Source organism: Quercus lobata, chromosome 9 (assembly GCF_001633185.2).
Source record: "Quercus lobata isolate SW786 chromosome 9, ValleyOak3.0 Primary Assembly, whole genome shotgun sequence".
NCBI lineage: Eukaryota > Viridiplantae > Streptophyta > Magnoliopsida > Fagales > Fagaceae > Quercus > Quercus lobata.
Window position 1 is genome coordinate 37765635 of NC_044912.1, and position 22116 is coordinate 37787750.

The 22116-nt window shown below is 34.5% G+C and overlaps 2 protein-coding genes across 2 annotated transcripts; both read left to right on the forward strand.

Moving 5' to 3' along the window:
* The first annotated feature begins 699 nt into the window (after window positions 1–699).
* LOC115959675 (poly [ADP-ribose] polymerase 1) lies at window positions 700–14958 on the forward strand. The gene is made up of 20 exons (XM_031078171.1): window positions 700–968; window positions 2022–2071; window positions 2166–2355; window positions 3379–3565; window positions 3674–4019; window positions 4449–4644; window positions 4716–4880; window positions 5351–5411; window positions 5552–5615; window positions 5700–5951; window positions 6929–7166; window positions 7314–7426; window positions 7937–8013; window positions 8156–8316; window positions 9496–9687; window positions 9800–9908; window positions 10079–10161; window positions 10270–10407; window positions 10684–10866; window positions 14556–14958. The coding sequence occupies exons 1-20, from the start codon at window positions 819–821 to the stop codon at window positions 14601–14603; spliced, it is 3003 nt and encodes a 1000-aa protein (XP_030934031.1). The 5' UTR covers window positions 700–818; the 3' UTR covers window positions 14604–14958.
* Window positions 14959–18753: 3795 nt separating this feature from the next.
* Window positions 18754–20340, forward strand: LOC115960979 (LOB domain-containing protein 16-like). Its single transcript, XM_031080018.1, has 2 exons — window positions 18754–19222; window positions 19888–20340. Exons 1-2 carry the CDS (start codon window positions 18911–18913, stop codon window positions 20206–20208), a joined length of 633 nt encoding a protein of 210 aa, XP_030935878.1. The 5' UTR covers window positions 18754–18910; the 3' UTR covers window positions 20209–20340.
* The last annotated feature ends 1776 nt before the right edge of the window (window positions 20341–22116 follow it).

Below are 22116 nucleotides of genomic sequence, written 5' to 3' on the forward strand. Positions count from 1 at the left end.
AAGTCTTAACCCTTAAATTGGCCATCCAAACATTGCCTCTCTTTTGTTGTATTTGAAGGGGACTCCCTCAATATCATTGAGGCTCTCCATCACTCTTTAGTTAAGGCGCTAGATTTTATTACCCTTTTTTGCCATATTTATTTGCTTCTCTTAATCCCTCTTCTTGTCAGGATTTTTGTTTTGTAAACAAAAATATTAATTGTTTGGCCCACAATTATTTTTGGTCGGTTTATTGTAAGTGAGATGAGCCTATAAATATCTGTTATCTTCCTGATTGAATCTCTTCATTGAGATAGTTTAAGACCATTTTTTCCATGATTGATATTATTTTTACTCATTTAAAAAAACTCGACGAAGTAGTACTATGCTAATGTTATAATATAATACATGGATTAAAAGAAATATAATAAATAAAATTGAAAATTACAATAAATAATAAAAAATAAATGAGCAAAAATGACTGAAGTTGCATCATGAAAACATATTGTGTAAAAATAAATTATTAAATTTACTTTTAAATCTGTTTTTTTTTTGGAAACTTTGGCTTAAGATTCTCAAAAAAGTTTTTAATAAAGGCGTGTGATACTGCTTTGAAAGCTGGCAACCCATTTAGAAGCCATGGAACAGCAAACGACAGGGGAGAAAAGCGTTACTCACACGTGTGTGAAGCTCCCGAATGGTTTTTGTTTTTGAAAGTAAAATAATAATAATAATATGTGGGCACCACTACCTAGAATTGAAGAGTATAGAATAGAATAGAACATTTGTGAAGTGAGGTAGACAGAAAGAGAGAGAGAGAGTGAGAAGTGAGAGTGTGAATGGCGAGCCTAGTAGTTCAGAAGCCATGGAAAGCGGAATACGCGAAGTCATCACGATCGTCGTGCAAGACGTGCAAGACTCCCATCGACAAAGAGGTCCTCCGCCTCGGCAAAATGGTCCAAGCCACCCAATTCGACGGCTTCATGCCCGTAAATTATCTTTTTTCATCTTCTCAAACCCTTTCCCATTTTCTTTCTCTCTTTTGCTTCCTTATCTAATATTTAGGGTTTTCGCTCTAAAGATTATGCTATTTCGTTTCTGATCATCGACTTTTTGTTATTTTTAGTAATTCTCATTCTCATTTCTTTCGTATTTCTACTTTCTATTGCTGTTGACTGTTGTGTTGTTTTCCATCTTTTACAATTTTGGTTTTTGGTTCTTCTATATTTTATATTATGTTTTTCATTTTTTGCATTTGGGTTTCTTTTTATTTTTTATGTGAACTGGTCTTCATTTTTGTATTATTTTTATCTTGATGATCAGTGACACTGGCTATGTGTTAAGCAATTTCGATTAATTATTGATTCATGACACTTAGAGAGGGTATCTTTATTTTTTGGGTACCAAACCAAGCCAAGCCAATGCCATTATATGGGAAAATTTATAAGTTGGACTCTAGGAAGCACAGACATAGGCACGGCCACAACACAGCGACACAAGCAATTTCTTAAAAATTATAACATGTAACGGCTTGTATAACACCGGGTATGACTCCCTAAATGAAGTGTCTGTGCTTCCTAGGTTGGACTTCAAAGTGAGCCCCATTTTCATTTTCAAAGTCGTTTTGGTTTGGCTAAAGAAAATAGTATCTATAATGTTCCGTTGTTTAGAGGTGTACGATCAAAAAAATAAAGCTGATCATGGGTACACATCCCTCGACTTTTTAACAACCTGCTACAACTTTTCATGGTGTGGTAGGATTAGCTTTTCTCAATTACTTTGAAGTTCTATAACAAGATCAGTTCAGGGCTTCTATGATGATTGATGTTTGTATGTTTTCAGATTTTTTTTGATAATTCAATAGTTACAACAATGGGATGGGGGATTTGAACCCTAGTTCTCCTAATAAAGGAGATCATACCATGCCACTAAGCCACAAGCCTCATGACTTTAAATTGGAATTTTTTACTTTCCATATCAACCTCGCATATTTATGGATGTATACAATACAACTTTGATATGTTTTTTGTTTTCTGAATCAGATGTGGAATCATGCTAGTTGCATACTGAAGAAAGCAAAGCAGATAAAATCGTATGTATGCTTGTATTATTTATCACCATTTCCATCAAGTAAATCAGATAGATGCAGTAATTAACTTAACTGCTATGCATTATTTGGCTTTTAGTATTGATGATGTTGAAGGCATTGAGTTGCTTCGTTGGGAAGATCAGCAGAAGATCAGAAAGTATGTTGAGGGTGGTGGACCCTCGACCCCGGATACAAGTGCTGTCCCTACTGCACAATATGGTATTGAAGTTTCACAAACTTCTCGTGCTACCTGCAAGCACTGCAGCCAGAAGATTATGAAAGGAGAGGTTGTTTATTAATTTTCTCTGTATGTTTCTATTTTCAGAAGATATTTTTAAGCATGAAATTTGAATTTACTGGATATCAAGGGATTTTCTGGGGGAAACAAGATCTGGAAATTATAATGGCTTCTTCTAGAAATTGAAACATAAGATAAGACTTAGAGAGGAAGATTTGTTAGAAAAATTATTAATGAAATTATTGTCCTTTTTATCAATCTGCTCTGTATTCCAAAATGAGTCAGAGATTGAATTGGTCAGCATTGTTACCAAAGCACAAGGAATCTGCAGATTTTTGATAGGTGAGACGGACAAGGGCTTGAGCAAAGTGTCCTATGTTACCTTACTTACCATAATAGGTGTCTATTACACAGTGATCAGCATATGTTTGCTACTTTTCTTCTATTAGTTCTTACCAATAGCATTTCATTGTCATGACATTATTGTAATGTTATTAATGGCTTAGCACCTTTTTTCTTTCAAGTGTCTAGTGCTCAAAAGTCCTTAAATAATGTGTCTAAGTTGCTCCACCATGCTACCAATCCAAAAACTATTGCAAGTGGTCACTTCTCATGACCTTTTTATAAAGTATGCGGTATGCTATATGGGTTTTATAATTGAAGGAGTTGACTGCAAAAAAAATGACAATGAAGCAGGTATTATTTTTGGGTCTAATTGTAGTTAATGTCCAAAAAGAAGAGCCTGATTTAAGGAGCTTTTTAAGATTTTATAGAAGTCCTTGAAGAAGTTTTAAAATTTATATTAGTGATGTTAAGAGTTGAATTCATAAAGTTACATCGGCATCTGAATTCTGAAGATAAGATTATATATGCCAAAGTAACTAGTAATGCATAAATGCTACTTGAAGATAAAATAGCTATGCCAAAGGTGGTGACAATGATTATTTGTCACGAAGATGTTTATGTACTGAATGTTTTCACCTTTTTTTTTGATGGTTGAATTATTGCGAATAGTAATGCATAATGCTTTCAATTTTCTTTCAAGTCAATAATTTTATTATTTTACCCCTAGGTTCGTATATCCACCAAGCCTGATGGCCAAGGAGCTAGGGGCTTGACATGGAACCATGCCAACTGTTTCTTGGAACAGTCTCCATCTACTCAAGTGGAGAAGTTGTCTGGATGGGAGAGCCTCTCAGCTTCTGACCAGGCAGTCATCTGTGCCCTTACTAAGAAGGTTCCATCTACTGCAAAGAGTGGTATGAAGTTCACTTTGATTTTATAGGAGATTGTTTTCTAATGCTGTAGCAACCACAGAACTCTTTTTTTTTCTTCACTTTTCTCTTTCACTGTACTTGTCCTTTCAGGCACTAAAGTTGAGATACAAGAGAATAAAGAACTCTTGCAACAATCAACTTCCAAAGCTGGTGTAAAACGTAAAAAAGAAGTTAGTGGTGATCAGAAGCCAAAGGCTGCTAAGGCTAAAGGAGAAATGTCAGCAAGTACGGCTGCATGTATGGAGAATGTTGCGGACTCCAGGAATGAACATTCAAAAGCTTCTGATTTGGAGAGTAAACTAGAGACCCAAACTAAAGAACTGTGGGCTCTGAAAGATGATCTTAAAAAATATGTGTCAACAGTAGAGTTGCGTGAAATGCTTGAAGCCAATGGGCAAGAGTTGACAGGATCAGAACTTGATTTGCGTGAGCGCTGGTAATATATTTTTTTTGTGCTATCTTTGAGCGTCTTATATATATATATATATATATATATATATCAAATTGTCTACAAATTTTGTCATGAATTTGTGTATCTGTTCCTGATGAAATGTCATCACTAAATTCTCCAAAGGAGATATTTTTTTATTTTTATTTTTTGTCTTGACACTAACCTCTTGTATGCCAAGTGTATCATTATTGTTCTCTAGATCACTATTACCCTGATAAATAAGTTTTGACATAAATGAGTGAAACTGTTGCTTTGTTTGTCATACTTTGCAATTATTAAACCGTTTTTTATATTTGAAAATAGTTCAAATGGATACGTAAGTTGTTAATAAGGCGATAATTACCACTATTTTGTATTACTCTCATCCCTTTTACTAACATGGACACAATATTGATTGTTGTAATTCTTATTTAGTGCTGATGGGATGATGTTTGGAGCACTAGCTACCTGCCCACTTTGTTCTGGTTCTCTTTGTTATTCTGGAGGCATGTATCGGTGCCGTGGGTTCTTATCAGCATGGAGCAAGTGTTCTTACTCTACTCATGAACCTGAACGTCTGAAAGGGAAGTGGAAAGTCCCGGAAGAAACCAATAATCAATATCTCAGCAAGGTATTCAACTTGTATTCTTGTCATGTTTTAAAGTACCCAAATTGTGACATAAGTTACTCAATTGTGTGCAGTGGTTTAGATCACAAAAGGGTACCAAACCTGTTCGGATATTGCCTACATCATCATCCAACAATCCTTCTGGAAGTCAAGCTACTAACAGCCCATCCCAATCAACAAAGAGTGAAAGTTTGGGAGACTTAAGGGTTGCTGTATCTGGAATACCTAAGGAATCCATGGTATGATTTTTTCCTTCCATTTTTTTTGATAATTAGTATAGGTTTTATTGATGACGAAAATACTGTGTTCATGATGCTGAACTAAAATAAAAAATTACAAGAAGATTAAAGAAAAGATTTAAAAGAGCATGGGAGCTTAAAAATGGATATACAATGTGTGATTCCCCATGCTCAAGACCAATCAAACAGAGTACGAATCAACAAGGATTTTAATTGATCAAGGGTTCTCTCAAGGTCCTCAAACATAAGACTATTTTGTTCCATCCACGCTATCCATGTCAAGCATGCTGGCACCAGATTCCATAAATCCAAAGAATGTTTCCCAAACCAATCAACAAGGATTTCATTCCACTTTTTTTTTTTTTTTTTTTGATGTTATACACTTTTACAGAAATCATGTCCAAGGTGGTTCCAAAATCTGTGGTAAATAATTTAGTAGTGAGCTAATCTCATGATGGAGAATTTTGCAGGAGGAATTTAAGAGAAAAATTGAGGGGGCAGGTGGATCTGTTCATACCAAGATCAAGAAAGGTATATAATCCATTAACTGAATCTTAGTCTTAATAATATTGTGTCTCAACTGAACCTTAAGTTTAAAGTCTTGTGTCTTCAAAGTTATGGATGTAATGATGCATTGTTTTAGTTGTTTTGCTTAACAATTTAAATTGCAGATACTAACTGCTTAGTTGTGAGTGGAGTGCTGGATGATCAAAATGCTGAGACGAGGAAGGCAAGGTAAAGCTGACTCAAATTGTGGGTCTTTAGTATTTTGTCTTCTTTGATTCATTTTCATTTGACTTGGAATGGTATCATTAACAGGAGGATGAAGTTACCAATTGTTCGGGAGGATTATCTGACTGATTGCATCAAAAGACAAAAGAAGCTTCCATTTGATTTGTACAAAGTTGAAGCCATTGGTGAGGCCTCTAGCATGGTCACTGTTAAAGTAAAAGGGCGAAGTGCTGTGCATGAATCTTCTGGCCTGCAAGACACAGGTCACATACTTGAGGATGGGAAAAGCATCTATAATACGACATTGAGTATGTCTGACTTATCAACTGGTGTTAACAGGTAATATTATTTTAGGCCAGACTACACTTTTGGTCCTCCAACAATTAGGGGTAGTTTCAATTTCGTCCCTCAACTATTAAGCGTGTCCCTTAACTTTCAAAATTAAGTGACTTGATTTTGAAATTTTAAGGGATGAAATTGTCACAACTAATAGTTGAGAGACCTTGATTTTGAAGTTGAAGGACGAAATTGACACAATTAAGTGTAGCAGGACGAAATTGAAACTGTGACAAATGTAGAGGGACCAAAATTGTAATTTGACATTTGTTTTATTCCATCTTTCTTTTGAATCTCTTTAATGATTTTATTTATCTCTTTTTCAAATAATAGCTATGATTTATCCTGGCTTAAAATCAAATGTATGCAAAGTTGGGCAGAAATATACAGCATCATTTTTATTGGGATATTTTGTGTGAATGCAGCAATATTTCATAGTACTACAGCTCCATGTAGTTAGGATCATAGTTTAGTTAGGGGATGACCAAGAAATTTTCTATTGGTAATTTGGGTTTGCTATCTGAATATATAGTGTACGTTTATTTCTAAGACTTTGGAGAATGAGCATTTCCATAACCCAACAAGAATTAAAAGGTAAGTTGGAAGTGAAATTGTTATATGCTTGGGGGGATTGTATAGAAACTATAAATAGTGTTGGTGACCAAAACTATAATTTTTCAAGCAAACATATAATCTCTCAAAGAAAAGTCTGAGTGATTATAAAACATTGGAACTAGAGAAGAGAAGGGGGGCGGGTGTTGAACTTTGAGACAATTTCAAATAGCGTGGTTCACGTTGAGCTAATTTTTACCTCAACCTCTTATCCTACTGTAGTTTGACATATACACTGTTAAATTGGACTCTCAAATTTCTGCGTTATCTTTCCAAGTTTCTGCATTGGCCATTTTCTCTTCTTTTAAATCTTTTATATTAACTTTTACCTTCTGCATGTTATTCCTCTATATGTTGCCCAAGTACAGTTATTACATCCTCCAAATAATCCAAGATGATAAAGGTTCAGATTGCTATGTGTTCCGTAAATGGGGTCGAGTGGGAAATGAAAAAATTGGAGGAAGCAAATTGGAAGAAATGTCAAAATCAGATGCAATTCGCGAATTCAAACGTTTGTTTCTTGAGAAGACTGGGAACCCATGGGAGGCATGGGAAAAAAAGCAAAATTTTCAGAAACAACCTGGAAGATTTTTCCCATTGGATATTGTAAAGATTTTTATTTATTTATTTATTTTATGTTTTTCCAGTATTTGCTTTGGTAGTAGTCATATCTCATAGTTATTAATTTATTTTTTAGTACTTGCTTGGGTAGTAGTCATTTCTCATAGTTATTAATTTATTTGGAATTTGTAGGACTATGGAGTTAACAAACAGGTGTCTAAGAAAAGACAGAACGATGCAGAGAGCAAACTTGCTCCTGCTGTAGTTGAATTGATGAAGATGCTCTTTAATGTGGAAACATACAGGTTATAAGCAGATCATTATTTTATTATTTATTCATTGGAGATTTAGGGAATGTTTGGTAACTGTTTTTTCCTTTTATTTTCTGTTTTCAAAAACAATTTTCTATTTTTGAGACTAAAAAACTTGTTTGACAATCCAAAATAGACAGAAAACAAAAACTGTTTTCAAAACTCAATTTGTAAAGGAAACTGAAAACATGCAAAAGGCTGTTTTCAGTTTCTAATTTTCAAAAGTCAATGAAAACATGCATTTAGTTTAATGAATCTGTCTTATTTAATGAGTTTGCATTAAAGTTTAAATCCTAGTAACAACATATTTTAATATTTTCTATTTTTTTTCTTCAAAAAACTATCTTTTTAATTTCAACTAATCAAACATGTTTTTCATTTCAAAAATACAAGAAAATTATTTTTTCTTTATATTCCGAAAAACAAGTTTTTGAAAATAGAAAACAAAAACTGTTATCAAACATAACCTTATATGCCTGGAAAGCTAAATCTCAATCCTTACAGAGCTGCCATGCTGGAATTTGAGATTAATATGTCAGAAATGCCATTGGGAAAACTGAGCAAAAGCAATATCCAAAAGGGTACATACCGTCAAAAATCTTGTCTTGCACTTAAGATATGTTGCTATTTTGTTCTTAAACTAACTTGGACAGAAGGATGCACAAAAAGAAAAAGAGGATATGTTAACATTTTGCTAATTTTATAATTTTCCTTTTCCCCCAGGGTTTGAGGCATTAACTGAAATACAGAATCTACTAAATAGTAATGCTCATAATCCTTCTGTCAAGGAAAGCTTGATTGTTGATGCCAGCAATCGTTTTTTCACTGTGATCCCTTCCATTCATCCACATATTATTAGAGATGAGGATGATTTTAAGTCAAAGGTACAAGATCCAGCATGGAGCATCTATCATGCTTTTGGCTTTTTGCATATTCTCAATCTACTTGTCTCTTTAATTAGAGATGATATTAACTCACATAAATGATGGATTATTATTATTATTATTTTGCTAACCCTGTTGTATTTGTATCTAAAAATTTACTATTTTTAGGTGGCATGTTATCTGATGTAATAAACTCTTACCCTTTTCTTGTTAAAGCTAACAGCATTATTCTGAAGAATCTCTGTTAATCTTATATATTCAAATATTTTCAGTTGATTTTGATAGTATGAGCAATTAGTAAATAATAGAGGAAGACATTTCCCTTTACCTATTTACATGTTTTCTTCATTTATCATGTCAATTGTATTAGATAAGAATATTGTAAGAATATTTCATGACTTGGAAGACCTCTGAAACCTAGTATACAAAAACTAAGTTGTACCCTGAAATTAAAAGATGGATGTTGTTTTATTTGAAACACACAATGAAGAATGGAAATGGAAATCAAGGAAGGTCTAGGAATGGAAGTGTGTATTGATAAAAACCAATAAGTGCCAAATTATCACTTGGTTCGAAGTGGTTATGAATTCTTGGTTCAGCATCACTTTTGGTCGTGGCTTGAACTATGAAGCAGAGTGAAGAAAATGGAGTGGAAAATTTATGCTGAAAATTTCAAATTGGTTGGACTTGAGATGGTCTGAAATAGGACAGATTCCAAAATCATTTTAAAATTCAGTTCAGATTCGTAGTCATTCTGTCTAGAGTTGACCTTAATGACAATAGTTTGAGTTGGGAAGTTGGGGGTAAGGCTGCCTACCAATCACCTCTCCTAGACCCACCTGATTTGGCATTTGCTGTTAACTCTGTTTGTCAACACATACAATCTCCTACAGATGACCACTTTACTGCATGCAAAAGTGGGGGGCATTGTGCACAGGGTATCACCTTTTTTTGTTGAGCTGGGAAGCTCTGTAGGAAAGAGTATTTTCTTTTGCACCATCTCCAAAATGGTTGAAAAAACAATGAGATGGAATTTCATTATTGTTCATGCATTGTATGGAACACAGGAATTTTTATTTTTGATGGCTGAGTAATGCGATACACATGCAAGTCACTCGTTCATTTTCCACATACAGTACAAGGACTTATGCTCAGCACGCTGTTTTTGTTCCATGGTAGGTTAAAATGTTAGAAGCTCTCCAGGATATTGAAATAGCTTCCAGATTAGTAGGTTTTGATGCTGATAGTGATGACTCCCTAGATGAAAAGTATATGAAGCTCCATTGTGATGTTGCTCCACTTCCTCATGATAGTGAAGATTATCAGCTGATTGAGAAGTATCTCCTTACTACTCATGCCCCTACACATACGGTGGGTTTACTTTGGGCACTGACGCTTACTAGGCTGGTGATGACTTCTTGTTTATTTCTTGGATTCTTTTTCATTTTGACAAATTAATTCTGGAAACTGTTAATATCATCAGGAATGGTCACTTGAACTGGAAGAAGTTTTCTCACTTGAGAGAGAAGGGGAATTTGATAAGTTTGCTCCATACCGAGAGAAGCTTAAAAACAGAATGCTCCTATGGCATGGTAAGTTACGGTGCTGATTAATAGTAGTTCTTTGCTCTGACTTGTGAGTGACAGTATTTTCTTGAAAGTTTGTTCTAGATCGAGGTTTGTGGGATTCTATTGGAGTGTCGGGAAAGTCAAATTAGAGGTAGAAGTAAATTTAAAGATTCAAAACAATTTGTTTTTGGCAGGTTCTCGGTTGACAAATTTTGTGGGAATAATTAGCCAAGGACTGAGAATAGCCCCTCCTGAAGCCCCAGCTACTGGCTATATGGTTATCTCTCTCTCTCTCTCTGTGCATATGTGTGTTTATATTTACATGCATATGTGATATATTGACCTACTTTTCTGCCAGCCTTACTTTCTTCATTTTGCTTTGCAGTTTGGCAAAGGGGTTTACTTTGCTGACCTTGTCAGTAAGAGTGCCCAGTATTGCTTTACTGATAAGAAAAATCCTGTTGGCCTAATGCTTCTTAGTGAAGTTGCTCTGGGGGAGATCTATGAGCTCAAAAAGGCCAAAGTGAGTCCAAAATACATGATTTTAAGTTTGAATATTTAAGAGTGTTTTATGTAGTGAAGTGATAATTTGATGTGCACGAACTCACTCAAATGTGCATGTGCAATATCATAACCTAGCATACATAGCTGCAGTATACTTTTGGACACACTTTCATTCTCCCATAACTTTTCCAATATGGTTTGTTGGGGAAAAAAAATCAGCCCACACAGATACATTAAACTTGTTATTTCTCTAGCGACTTTCACCCTTCTCACGATCTTTCCTATTTTCATTCAGTATATGGATAAACCTCCTGAAGGAAAGCACTCTACAAAAGGACTTGGCAAGAATATACCTCTGGAGTCAGAATATGTGAATTGGAAAGATGACATTGTTGTCCCTTGTGGCAAACCTGTGCCATCAAAGGTCAAGGCATCTGAGCTGATGTACAATGAGTACATTGTTTACAATACAGCTCAGGTAAGTTATCTGCTTTTATTTTTCTCAATTCCCCATCACTGGTTTGGCAAACTAGCAATTCGTTTTTATTTACACTTATCCATGGTGGCGAATTGCTAATGTAAATTACTCCCTTTTAGTTTGTGGTAGTTTTGATTTTGGTCCATAATTAAATTTTTTTATTTTAATCCTTCAACTCAGTTTTACACTGTTTTTAATGGCATCCTGCTGTCCATCCTGTTAATAATGTTACAGTAAAATTCCATTTAAGCCTGTAATATGTGCTGACAGGGCCAATTAAAATATGTCATGTCATTTAAAATGTCAGATCAATTGAATAGCAAAAAAAAAAAAAAAAAAAACCCTTAAAAAATTAAATAATTCTCTAAAATTGAAAATTAAATCAATTAAAAAACTCAAAAAGATATTTCTTTCCAGCATTATTGCGGCATCCAAACAAAGAGCCAGCAACCACAATCTCCAAACATACCACCAAATAGACCAATCAATCTCCAAAACCACCAAATCAACCATAATTTGCCATTGCTGCCTTCAACTGGTCACCAAAAGGACCATCAAAGTTCCAGCATCAACATACTCAAACCCCATCTTATCTCTTTTCTATTGGCTGCCACACACCTTGCAACCACACCAAGCTCAACCCACCATCCACAACCACAGGCACATACCACCAAATAAACCGACCAATCTCCATAACCACCAAAGCAACCTGATGCGGGCAGTGGGTCAATCTCAGTTTTATTTATTTTAAAGTGTCAGGAAATTTTGTAATTTCCTAAATTCTGGACATGGGCTGTACTAATGGTCCATTAGGTCTTATTTTGGGTTTTATTTAAGTTTAGTTATTTAGTTGGGTTTAGTAATAAAAGGCCAAGGAGTCCAACTCTTATTAGGGTTTTAAGAAGTTCAAGTTCTACTAGGAATAGGTGTTAGTCTTCTATTAAAAACATATATTGCTTTTTATAGAATATAAATAAGGTTTTATATTTTAAGAGGAGCTATGAATCTTGTTAGAGGTTTGTGTGATGCAACCTTCTCTGAGGTGTGATGCCAAGGAAACCCTAGATGTGATGCAAATTTGACACCCATTAAACCACAAAAATCCAAAGCTTTAAAACCCATTAAGCCACTCATCTATCAAATAGCTCTAAAATAACCCTTAAACAGTGCCATCACTGTTCATGGGTTACTGTGCACAGCCTGAGAGCAGCAACCCATATCTTGGTTTTTCCCCTTTGTTTCATCCACAAAGCCCACTATTCTTTTTACTGGTTAGAAACCCTAGTAATCCTTGTTATTTCCAGCCTTTCCATAATTGAAGCCTGACCCTAATCCTCAAAATCTCAGCGCAGCCCAGATCTGACCCAGTAGTTTTAAAACTGATTTTGCTTGTTCCCTCTTGTCCTACATCACTACCAAAATTCACCACAGCTGCATTCAACTGGCCACCAAATAGACTGTCAAAGCTCCAGCACCAACAGATTCAGACCCCATTTTATCTCTTTGCTATTGGCTGCACACACCATGCAACAACACCAATATCAACCCACCATCAGCCACAACAACCACAGGTCCCCACACAACAACAATCAAAATAAGCCAAAGAAATTTAAACTTAGTAATAGAAATTTAAGAAACATTCTAATCTATGACATATCTGTTACATTTTCTTTTTTTGATAAGTAATAAGAATTTTATCAAACAGACTGAAAAATAGAAGAAAGCAAGTACAAGGTGTTCATGATGGAGAACACATCTGTTACATTTTCAATGCACTGTTGCATTTTCAGTGCACTAACAGAAAGTGTGGTTCCCAATTTGCTAACCTCTCATCGCTGATTCAATTCTCAACCCCTTCTTTCTTTGCTAACCTCTTCTTACGAATGCCTTCCATTTCTCCTTTCTTTCTTTCCCTCCTGCCTGATGTCTTCATCTAACGCACCCGTGTCCAACTCTCGTGCGGGGTGCGACGCGGCTGCACGTGCGTTCACATGATTTTTTTTTTTTTAAGGGCAACAAACTAAATGACCTGCATATTCACTTTCAAGAAATGAGTTGTGCTATCACGTGTGGACAAAGGAGGTTCTTCAAAGGTTCTTGGAGAGTTTTCAAGCTATGGTGGACGAAGAAGCTCTCAAAGCTTAAAGATTGCATCTGGAGAGTTTTCAAAATGGGTAAAGTGAGATGAGTCAGATGACCATTAGTGGGGTAGGAGGTGGGACATTGGAATGTGCATTGTGCCATCACGTGGGGTAGGGGTAGGTGGTGCCGTGGTGGAACGTATAAATATCCCATTATATTTGTTTATTTACAATAATACCTGAATTTGAATTTTATTTTTCTCAATTACCAATTTAATTACTTTATGATTTTCTTAATCTCACTTTATTTAAGATTTTTTTTTTTTTAAATTCATTATTTTATATAATATTAATAATATATGTGTGTGTGTATATATATTTCATTATCAAGTTTATATTACTGTTTTAATTTGTACCTTTTTTATTCAATTTTATATTCTAATTTCTAAACATCATTTAATAGTTATATGTTCACTTTATTATCCATTGTTCTTCTTAAATTGATATGTATTTAACAATTATATGAAAAAAAGGCCTAACAATATATAGAAAATAAAAATAAAAATATATTTAATAATTAATTAATAAACGTGTTCCGCCGCACCTGTGTCCTACTTTTTCAGAAATTGCCATGTTGCCGCTCTGCACCTGAATCGGCACCCATGCTTCCTAGCTCTTCATCTTCACTGTTTTCTCTCATATCACCTGATTCTCTCTCTCTCTCTCTCTCGATTCTGATCTCTTGATTCTGATCTCTGTCTAATTTTTATCATTGTGGGATGGTGGAGAGTGTCTCTTAGATGGCAGCGACATGGGGTCAAGTTGTTTGTGGTGTGGGTTGAGGATTGGGTCTTGGTTCAGAAAGGCAATGGCAATTTTGGGCCTTTGAGTGGGTCAATCAGGGTTCTTTGGTGACATGTTTGGGTATATGGGTGTAATTTGCATTTTAGTCTTAAATTTAAGTCAGACTTGATAGATGTTTATGTACTACAGATATGAAAATAGATTTGAAGTTCCAGGGTCTTCTGGAATGTGGATTAATTAATGTTACCATAAAAAACCTGCCGTGAGCAGGCACTTCAATTATTTGAATGTCATCAGATTCAGTATTGTGAGTTAACTGAGTTATAATATTCATTGTTAAAATTATCTGATACTTAGACATCCTTGGTTCGATCCCCACTAGGGGTTCTCTTGGATTCTCTGACACGGTTCTGGTGGGTGGGATCATGTATCCATGGTTTAATCCTCAAGGATGGGTCCAAAGGGCCCTGCTTTGGTGAGGTTCCATGTCATTAAAAAAAAAAAATTTATTGTTAAAATTAATGTGAGGAAGAGGATTGTATCTGTTTGAAATATATATATATATATTTTGAATTAGTGGGTGTTTTTAGTACTGTGGACTCGGCACCAATTTATTTGACCTGAGGGCGGGTTTACTGACACAGCCTACTTAAAAGTTAATAATGCTTTGGAGTTGGGCAGGCTATATACTAAATAAGTTTTCTTTCAACAATATTGATCTGCTTTTTATATAATTGTGCTCTTTTAGAGCATGTCCATGTGGCAAGTTAGTGTGACTGAACTGGCGGTTCTTATCTTGGACAGGTTAAGATGCAGTTCTTGTTGAAGGTGAGGTTTCATCACAAGAGGTGAGGAGAGGTAAGTGGATTTATATAGCATCCTGTTCAGTTCAGCATTTCACACAATGTTCTCTCTGTTTTGGGATCCTTTAACCTATTAGTCTCGATAAGATCTCGTTTTGGGGTTTGCTGGAGATCTTTCAATGTGTAAATGTTGGTTGTAAGTAGTAGAAGCAAGTTCAGTATCTTGGGAAAATTCATAGTTTTTGGTATGAAGCATTTCATGCAAATTAGACCCTTTTGTTTTGTATGCTTCAATGATTGCCTTTTTTCATTGATGGGCCCTCCCCTTCCATACTGTGAAGTGTTATATATTTTCAACTGTCACACCACAAGCTACCGCACATGTGGGTTTTTTGTCATGCAAACTTTTGGATTCAAATGCACAAGTTTTTCTCCACTGTTCTGCCCTTTTTGACTTTTCTAAGTGTAGCGAAATGCATTTGCACTTGGACTTAAGAGTAGTAAATGGAGTTCTTGTCCTTTTTTTTGTTGGGATGAGTGCTTGTCTTCAACATGTACCAAGTGCAGAGTACCCCCCCGGCCAAAAAAAAAAAAAATGTAGGGTGGAGTGAGCTGGGGGAGAGTAAAAGAGGGTGGTGTTATTATAATTACCCAGATTACACCATCCAGAATGTTATATTGGTTGTTGACTACCAAATGCCAACCTTAGTTGGATTGCAAATGTTATGTTGGTACTTGAAGTAATTAAAAAAAAAAAAAAATTTAGTGGTTCCTGGCTTAATTCTCAAATAAGTTCATTGGCCTTCTGAGACAATATAATTAAACTAAAAAGCAGTTTCTTTGCCATATTGGTGCCAAATACAGCTTTGAGGACGTGTTTGGGTCCATGTAGATTTAACAAAATGAAACGATTACATTGGCAAAGATCCTAAGATTTTGCTCGTTACACCCTTTGATTTTCTGGCATGTTTGTTCTTTTAGCATGTCTTGGGGATTCCTGTTCTGATTAGTGCAGCCATGTTTCAATTGTACTCCGTTTCCTGCTATTTGTTCTTTACGAATTTCGTATTCACTAAAAAAAGTGAAAATCTTTTAAGTGTTTCTAAAAGTTGTGTTCGCTGACAATGGTGTGTTGTCTGAAAACGACGCTGCCCTCTGCTTCTATTGCTGGTGAAAAAGGAAATCCCATCCCATGGAAAAAAGCATTTTTTATGGTGTAATATGGCATTAGATATGGGCACAAATTGAAGTTGATAAGAGGGTATAAGTTTCAGTTTCGTTCAAAAACAAATGCTTAGCCAAGAGCCTTGTAGTTTAACTAGTACGTCCTATTATTGAATTCAACGGAGACGTTCAAAGTTCAAATCGTGCTTTCCCCACCATCAAAAAAGGAAAAAGAAAAAGAAAAAAAAAAAAAAAGGTGTTTAAACAATGAAAGCATGAGAATGTTCTCGTTAACCAAGCTAGCCTTTGGTCCTGCCGCAGATAGAACAGTGTTGGTTGGGTAGATGTTTTTTAAGTTAGGACATCTTTTAGGCAGCCTGCATGTGTGCCATGTGCATGGATGATGTTATAGATTGACTCAAAAATTAATGATGCTTGTGTCACTGTTTGGTAGACCAGAAAATTTTGCATGTGAGCAATTCTTATGGATCCCTTAAAGGCTGTGTGTGTTGTGGTTGTTAATGGTTTCCAAGCAAAGATAAAGCATGAAGCGGCATAGCTGAGGTAAGGAGGATGACATGGAGTGTACTTTCTATGCAAAGAGCCATTTTCCTTGGTTAAGAGTGACGAACCCATTCATGCTTGTTTTTGTTTTCTTTTCTTTTCATCTTCAAATGATGTATGCTCTACCTTTTTAATATTTGGTACAAGGAACGTGGCTCTTCTTGCACCATTCTCAAACCCAACTTTCTCTACAGCTGGTTTTGACTGTTGTGAGATTGGAGTTGAAAATTCTAAGTTTAGACCAAATTGTTTTCTTCTCCCATGGCTGATGATTCAAAAGATGGTGTATCCTCTCCAGTAACTTGTAGCTTAGGCTACAGCCTAACGTGCAACCCGCATGGGTAGGAAAATGAGTGAGATATAAAATACACAACATATTAAATGCGGGAAATTGTAGTAGAGAAAAGTAATAAGTATGTCACTAAGAGAGAGAGAGGAGGCCGACAACCATGTAGGTGGATATGGCGATAGGTAAGATAATATGGTTGATAAATGAGCAAGGCAAGACTATAATAAGTAAATGTATAAGAGACTTGTAACTCAATGACATTATTTAATTTCTGGTCTTCTCCTCTTTATAGCATGAAAAAAAGAGGTTAGTAATTGGGTATTTTTTTAGGTAATTGGTTCTGAATGTAGGGAAAATTAATGGATGCCTTATGGGCCATTAGTTTATGAATTATTTTTGAAAATATTTTATGGAAAAATGATAAAATAATTAAATTTTTTAACGGTTTTTTATATTTTTTATAAAAATTATGTTAAAACTTTTCTAAGATGGTTTATTAACAATTTGTCCTAAGGACATTTATTAACATGACACCTGAATATATAGCAACAATGAATTATTGCCGGAAAAGCCATGCAACCATATTGAAAAAAAAAAAAAAAACGACAAATATAATTGCTAGAATTTTTGGATGAATAACCCCTGCGAATCCAATTGAAGACGCTAGTGATAAAAAAATTACAAAATTATGAGTGTTCGAACTTTCTGTATCATACCTTTCCGTGGATGCTATAGAAATGACCATCCTTCAATGTATTTAATTTTTGTTATAATAATGGCTATGAAAAAAATTGTTATAATAAATAATTAATGCTTTTCCTTGTGGTTAAAAAAAAGTAGAAAAAAGGGATGCGATATACTAGTGATTAGTGAGAGGTCATTTGCTTTGTGGAAATGATGGCCTATGTGCAAAGCAGCTTAGTTTGTTGCCACTTTAAGCTACTATTTTTGTCTCATGTAATAAATTGAGCTTATTGCACGAGGGTCACACAGCTTCTATGCCTAGACTTTCTTAGGATTGAAGACTTTGAGAAAGAAAAGCACTAGTTTCATGACTATTTGGTGTCCCTATTTCAAGCTTTCACACTCCGGGATTTAAAATAAAAATAAAAAATCGCCAATGCTACTGTAAAAGAGTGGAACAACTTGTCTAACTTTTTTTTTTTTTTTTTTTTTTTTTTTGTTGTTGTTGTTACCATTGAGAAAAAGTAAAATCTAAATAAATTAAATAAAAGATTAACATGAGACTCGCAAATAGTAAGGAAAAAAAAAGTAATAAAGTTGACTTATAAATAAGATCCAAATGCACACAAAGTCTACATTGGAGAAGGTGACTTAGAAATTTTTTTTTCTAAGTATTGTTTAAAAAAAAAAAACCTTTTTCCTCTTAAGCTCATCTTTTAAAACAACTCATTTCTAGCAAATTTTATCAAGTTAAAGAGTACGTATGACTTTTACTTATTTTATTTGTTTGTCTCAATTATTTTGGTAAATACCCAACTTTTTAAAATTTTTTAAAAATAAGTTAATTTTTAACTTTTAATCACACGTTTAATATAAAAAAATCCAAAATTTAAATTTTTAATAAATACCATACAAATAAGCTACTAAAAATAAGTTACGGCCAAACAACATACACCATTTTCCTAGTGCAATGACTTCTCCAAATATATATATACAGACACCAATAATACATTTATTTTTAGAAACTCCACCTCTTTTGAAAGAGAGGGGGAACAAATATTTAGAACACACGTTTATAAATTTGAAGATTATAACGTTTACTTTACCACAAAAAACAAAGTAGTTCCTAAAAGCATGAGTGTGGTATGAGTGTTGTTGTCGGTAGAAGTAAACCGGCAGGTGGCAGTATCCACAAAGCGACAAACAGCAGCAGTTCCCAGGTGCGGCGTTCGGCGGAAAATTAAATCCCCAAAATCAAACTTACCCAAATATTATATTACAAAGTTACTTATTAAACCATACTCTTAAAAAAAGTCTATAAGTTGGTCCAAGTTTTAACCCATATATTAAAAAAAAACAAAAACAAAAACAAAAACTAGCAAACCCATTAAAAAATGTTCCCTTAGAACCCTGCACATAGGCCCTCTATGTCTCCCATTCACACTCCTTATAAACTTCCCCTTCTCTATGTATCTTTAACTTCATTGCCCCACTTTCCTAGCCAACCCATACCCCCAGACCATAGCACACATAAGTCTTTCCTCATTTTTTTTGTGCACCATTTCCTAGTGTGCTCGTGTGCCTAAAAATTGTTTTTGATTATTCTGTCTCTTATTCCTTTTTTCTTGTTTCACTGTATCTTTCTAGTTGCTACTATGGCATCTGGGGCTGGGAATAATGGAACTACTGCCACTGGTACTGGCTCTCCTTGTGGGGCATGCAAGTTTCTCAGAAGAAAGTGTGCCACAGATTGTATCTTTGCTCCTTATTTTTGCTCTGAACAAGGTCCTGCTAGATTTGCAGCCATTCACAAGGTGTTTGGTGCTAGTAATGTGTCCAAACTTTTGTTGCATGTCCCAGTTCATGATCGCTGTGAGGCTGTTGTCACTATTGCCTATGAAGCTCAAGCAAGGATTAGAGACCCCGTTTATGGCTGTGTGGCTCACATTTTTGCCTTGCAACAACAGGTTATTTTCAATATTTCTTCTTCTTCTTCTTCTTTTTTTTTTTTTTTTTTTTTTTTTTTTTTTTTTTTTTTATTTTTTTTTTAAATTTATTTTTCCCTGCCTGGCATTACATGCATATCTACAAATTTTTTTTTTCTTCCTTCTGGGCTAAAAGCTATTTCTTACTTGGGTTGCGAGCTAGGTGTACGATTTTACAAAGCCTTCTGATGAGATTTTGAGTTAAGTTGTTTTTCCTTCTATTTTTTGGTTCCTTCCATAAGTCATTTTATGTTGCATAAATTATGTTCAAGATAAAATTCATGGAGATGTGTTTTTCTTTGGTTTGTTCTTTCCATTTAAAAAAATAAAAAAAAAAATTAAATACGGCTCTTCCTTTTTCATCATTAAAAAAAGGAAGAGTTGAATCAATTAGATGACTAAAATTGCAACTTCTCGTTAATGGGTACCAATCATATCCATTAAAAACATCACTCATCACATCAATCAATTTAAAATTTTTGCACCAAAGCAAATTTCTTCTAATTTTCTACCAAAGCAAATTTCTTCTAATTTTCTTGATAAATTAAGCGTCTAAGGAGGCTTTAGCAAGTCCTCAAGAGCCAAGTCTATGGTTGGTTACATAAAATAGCAATGTACAAACAAAATCTAATTATATTTTTTTATAGGTGGCATGCTTGCAAGCACAATTGCTTCAAGTGAAGGCTCAAATGGCTCAAAGCCTAATTGATTCGAGGAACATAGAGAATCAGTGGCCGGGGAATAACGTTGCTGGGGTGCCAATGGTTCCAACTTATCCAACTTACATGAATCCCATTTCCCCTCAGAGCTCACTTGAGTCAATTGACCATAGCAATGATGGAATGTACATGCAAGAAATACAAAGCTGTAGAGAGGATTGCTCAGTCCAACCTTGTTCTAAGAAAAGACCTTATGGCAATGACTTGGGTGAGCTTCAAGCACTAGCCCTTAGAATGATGAGGAACTAATTCATCATGTCTCTTTGTAGAATATGATGTTGACGTTGATGTTGATGTTAATGATGATGAGGATGAGGATGAGGGTGAGGATGATCTATGCTCAAATGTTGTATATAATGAGAATTTCTAAGTTTTTGGGTATGACTGATAAGCCTAAAATAGGCATGTCCCTGAATTTTTTTTTTAATCTTTTGTCCCAATCACTAATTTTCCTCTTTGTCAGAACAAACAAAATTAGTTTCAAGAACTCGGAAATGAGCCCCTCTCTCCCTCTCTCTTATTACTATGAAGACTTAAAGTTCACTTTCTTCATGAAGATAATGTAGTTTTTACTGAACAACAATAATGGAGTGACTCCACGTTAAGTCTTGGAATTTGGGTCAGCTTGAATTGTTTTACATTCTTCACCTATCAAGTTCAATAATGATACATATATCACTCTCAATTGTCCTTCCCATCCCACATGCGGTTTATATTGTTTTAATTAAAGAGCTAGCCAAACATGGTTCAAGATGTTCTAGATAACACATACTTAATTACAATATCAATGGGAATCCCAAAGATTTATGTTTATATTTTCTTATTCTTCCTTAGCCATTAGCCAAGATGATTGGTCACCTCTGTCCTATCTTCACTAGATTAAAAAATCATATTCATGCTTCTAATATAATGCTAGTAGTAAAACTAACGTAACATATATAGAAAATTTAACTAGTCATTAGCTCTCTAGCTAGCTCTAGAGTCAACAATGAGTGTTGACTTTAAGGAACTCTTGGGGGCCAAAATATATAGAAAATGTAGATCTTTCTTTTGTCCCCCGGCTCAAAAAATTAAAAAAAGAAGAAGAAGAAGAAGAAGAAGAAAGAATTCGTCCCCTTGGGATGAATTGAAGAGCTAGCTTGCTTTGAAATTTTTGATTTGGCTGTATAGGGATTAGTGAAGAGGTGAACGATATCATTCTTGTTGAAGCTAAGCACTCCCTTGATGTGAGTACTTAATGGACCCACTTGCATAGGGTTTATGTGCTAATAAGTAGGTTCACCTAACATTAGTAGTTTAGTACTCTTAATGTAATTTTAATAATGACAACCTTATGATTTTGTATTCATATGTATAGACAAAATGTCCCCTTGATTGAATGCACAGGGATACATCATGATTGAGTATTTTGGAAACTATTAACATCAAATAGTTTGGTTCTCCTAATCCTGTAGCAAAGCAAATTAGGAAACGGTCTTATTTTGAAGTTAGTCTCGGTTTATTTGTTACCTTACAAGCACCACTCAAAGAAAAATATAGTTCTCTTACAGGTATATTAGGTGAATCAAACTGTTCATAAATAACTTATTTTAACTTTAAAAACTAGTTTATTAGCTTACAATAAATTGGAGGAAGGGACTAAACTAATGTATATCAGTGTTGGTTTAAGATTGGTTCATCTATGCTAAGGGTTATTAAGGCATATAATATCTAAGATTTATATTTTAACATATTTCCCTAGCCTACTTTTCAGGTTAATTTTTCTATATATAAAAATATGCATGTATATACATGTTTTAATCTTTATTTTATACTATAGGTTCATAAATGTTAAAGTAAGGGACATCAATAATATATTGTTGAATGAAATAAGTACTGTATAAATAGGGTCTATATATAGAGGTCAATTAACCTAGTGGAACATTCTTAAAAAAAAAAAAAAAAAAAAAAAAAAAAAAAAAAAAAGTGGTACAAAATAAGTACGAGATTGTAATGCATGTAAACTATAATAGTACAAAGTGGTACAGAAATAGTACAATGAGCCTTATAGGGGAATTGAGTCTAATACTTTAACAACCCCTTAAACTCAAGGTGGAGTGCAATAGCCTAATTTTAATTTGAATACAAGATCACGAAAATGCCATAAGAATCTGATTT